The 3165-nt window shown below is 43.4% G+C and overlaps 1 protein-coding gene across 1 annotated transcript; it reads right to left on the bottom strand.

Annotated features, from left to right (window-relative positions):
• Positions 1-1246: 1246 nt before the first annotated feature.
• FIBRA_09200 (uncharacterized protein) lies at positions 1247-1926 on the bottom strand (the record flags this gene model as incomplete). Its single annotated transcript, XM_012321521.1, has 2 exons — positions 1247-1318; positions 1381-1926. 2 exons carry the CDS (start codon positions 1924-1926, stop codon positions 1247-1249), a joined length of 618 nt encoding a protein of 205 aa, XP_012176911.1.
• Positions 1927-3165: the final 1239 nt, after the last annotated feature.

Raw genomic sequence — 3165 nt, 5'->3', positions numbered from 1 at the left:
GAAACAGGTTTCACTGGGTTGTATCAGTGATGAAGATGAAACGTGATAGATATGAAATGCAATATAAGTGAAACAGGAGACAAGTGACAAGTGATAGATATGAAACCTGATGTAGATGAAACACATCAAGTGATGGGATCAGTTGTATAGTACAGGGTCAACAACAAATAGTTAGGAAAAGAAAGAAACCCTCCCCTGAAGCTGTAACAGTCAAAGTCATTGCTCCAAGGTAGATCTGTGATGAAGTCCATAGCGATGGATTGGAATAGAAGATGAGGTTCTGTCGTGATAGGTACTAGATCCGGTGAGTTCCTATGTGTGATGACCTTGTTTTCTTGGCAAGTTGCACAACCAGTGATGTATTCACTGACATCGCGCGCAAGAGTAGGCCACCAATAGGTTCTTTGCAAGATCTCCTGAGTCTTGTATCACCCAGGGTGTCCTGTGGTAGGGGAATCGTGGGCTTTCTGGATGAGATCTTGTCGAAGCTTGGTGTCCTTGGGTATGTGGACTCGTCCTCTGAATACCAGCAAGTCATCTTGAATATCCTAGTTAGGAGGAGTACGCTTGTCTGTGGAAGAAGTGTGTTGTAATGCTAGCCGAAGTCCGTGATCAGTGATGCTGTCTTTGGTTTTGCAGGTCAAGATGCATTGTTTGACGTCGGTGTTGATGGATTCGAGGTTCTGAATTGCGTGAATGAAGACTTCTGATGGAAGAAGGACTTCTTCCACAGGAAGTTACCCCCCCCCTTCAGACACATCTTGATCAATACATGATAGTGCATCTGCTTTACCTAACCGTGTCCCAGGAACATGGCAGAGGCAGTAATTGAACATGGATAGATACAGTGCCCATCTCACTTGTCAAGGATTCAGCTTCTGGGGGTCTTTGAAATACGTCAGATTCATATGATCTGTCAGGACTTCCACTGGTTCGATGCATCCTTCAATGTAGTGCCACTAGGCCTTGAAACATCTGATGATTGCCAAGAGTTCTCGATCATAGATTTTGTACCGCTGTTCTATGTGAGAAAATGACTGGGATAGGAAGGCGCATGGGTGCCATCGTCCATCAGATTGTTTTTGAGATAGGATGCTGCCAGACACTTTTAGAGAGGTGTCAGATTCTATTCTGAATGGTTTGGTGACGTCAGGTTGTACTAAAAGTGGTCCAGTCTTGAAGCATTCTTTGAGTTGACTGATGGCTTTGTCATGATTATCGGTCCAATCCCACTTGATTCCCTTGATCAATAGATCAAATAAGGGTTGTGCCACTTTGGAGTATCCTGGAATAAATTGTCGATAGAAATTGGCAAAACCTAGAAAGTGTTGCAGTGCTTTGATGCTGTCAATCTTTGGGCCAAATTAGTACTGCTGATACCTTATCTTCTGCCATCTCTATCTGTCCTGGTCGGAGAATGAATCCTAGGAATTCAACCTCTGATATGTCAAAGAAGCATTTCTCAGGTTTGAGAAAGAGATCTGAATCTTTCAACCGTTGAATGACTAATTGAACGTGTTGCCGGTGTTCCAAGTAGTCGGTGGAGTAAATGAGGATGTCGTCAATATAGATTACTAGCCATCCTTCTAGTAGCAGATCTGCAAAGATTCCATCCATCATGGCTTGAAAGGTGGCTGGAGAGTTTGTCATCTCAAAGAACATGACAGTTGGTTCGAATAACCCTCTTGGCGTGATAAAGGCTCCTTTCCATTCGTCGCCTTCCTTGTTGCGTACATTGTTGTATCCTGCACGTAAATCAAATTTGGTGAATATTGTTGGTTTGGCGGAGGCAATATGGTCTAATAGATCTTCTACTCTTGGTATAGGGTAGGCATTCTTGATGGTGGTGTCATTGAGTTTCCTGTAGTCTTGGCAGGGTCGGAGATCTCCGGATTTCTTCTTGACGAAGAAGAATGGAGATGCCATAGGAGACTTTGATGGATGGATGTAACCTTTCTGTAGGTTTTCCTCGATGAAGGTATCCAACTCCTTAAGTTTGGCTGGTGAAAGCAGATAAACTTTTCCTCGTTGGGGTTTAAAGCCTGCTTCTAGATCGATTGCATGATCCCAGGGTTTTCTTTCTGGCAATCATTCCACTGTGCTTTTGTTGAATACAGAGAGGAATTTTCCTAGGTATTCCAGAATATTGCTAGCAAGGGTCTTGATTGCTTGTAGAAGTTGATCCCAACAAAAGCACATTTTTCCAGTGATCCAGTTGATTGCTGGATTGAAATGTTTGAACCATGATAGACCTAGAATAATTGGGTTCCTATCCAATACTGTGGCATAAGCTTCTATTCTCATGGGTTGTCCCAATAAAGATATAGTGAAGAAGACTTTGTGTTTGATGGCCACGACTTTGTTTGGTGATCCATCGATATTAAACACTGGTCTTGGTGGTATACTCTGGTGCCGGAGATTATGATCTTGAGCGAACTGGATGTCGATGTAATTGTCCATTGCTCCTGTGTTGAGCAATCCCTCAGTGGTGACGATTTTGGCATAGGTTTTCAATATACAAGGCAAATAAATAGATTTATGAGCTTGTCTTGCCTGATATAAATAGTCCTTAGTGCCATTACTTCGATTCGACGTCACAGCAATCGAAGACTTCAAAAATCCTTCTCAGAGGATATAGCTTGGATGTATTCTTCGGCTATCCCTTCCTCATCAGAAGAATCCTTTGTTTCATCCTTCTCCTGGGTGGATGTGTCATGGGATTCAATAGCCCTGATGCGATTGTTTGGGCATTGACGGCTCTGATGCCCGGGTTTGTGACATCTGAAACATAACTTCTTATCCATGTGCTCCTTGTGATCCTTGTCTGATAGACGTCTGATCTGTTGATCTTTAGATGATCTGTCTTGGGATGGTCCTTCTCTGGTTTTGATTGCTCTGTTGCGACGTACAAATTTGCTGCGATTGCGACCAAAAGATCGATTGGTAGAGGTCATGAATAGAGGTTTGTCACCGAAGATGTCGATCATAGATTAACAGATGGATTGGACGCTGTTCAGATATCCTATTGCAGTGACAGGTAACGGAGGTTGGGCGGCAATCTTGAGAAGAAGGGCAGGGGGAATGAGACGCTGGAGTTCTTGGATTTGCCCTAGTTCATTTAACCCACTGGCCTGTAAGAGAGGTCGAAGGGTAGTAACGAATCGT

This window comes from Fibroporia radiculosa (assembly GCF_000313525.1).
Source record: "Fibroporia radiculosa TFFH 294 genomic supercontigs, scaffold14091, whole genome shotgun sequence".
NCBI classification, from domain to species: Eukaryota; Fungi; Basidiomycota; class Agaricomycetes; order Polyporales; family Fibroporiaceae; genus Fibroporia; species Fibroporia radiculosa.
Note: the sequence above shows the minus strand (reverse complement) of the source record. Positions and strands in the feature narration are given on the sequence as shown.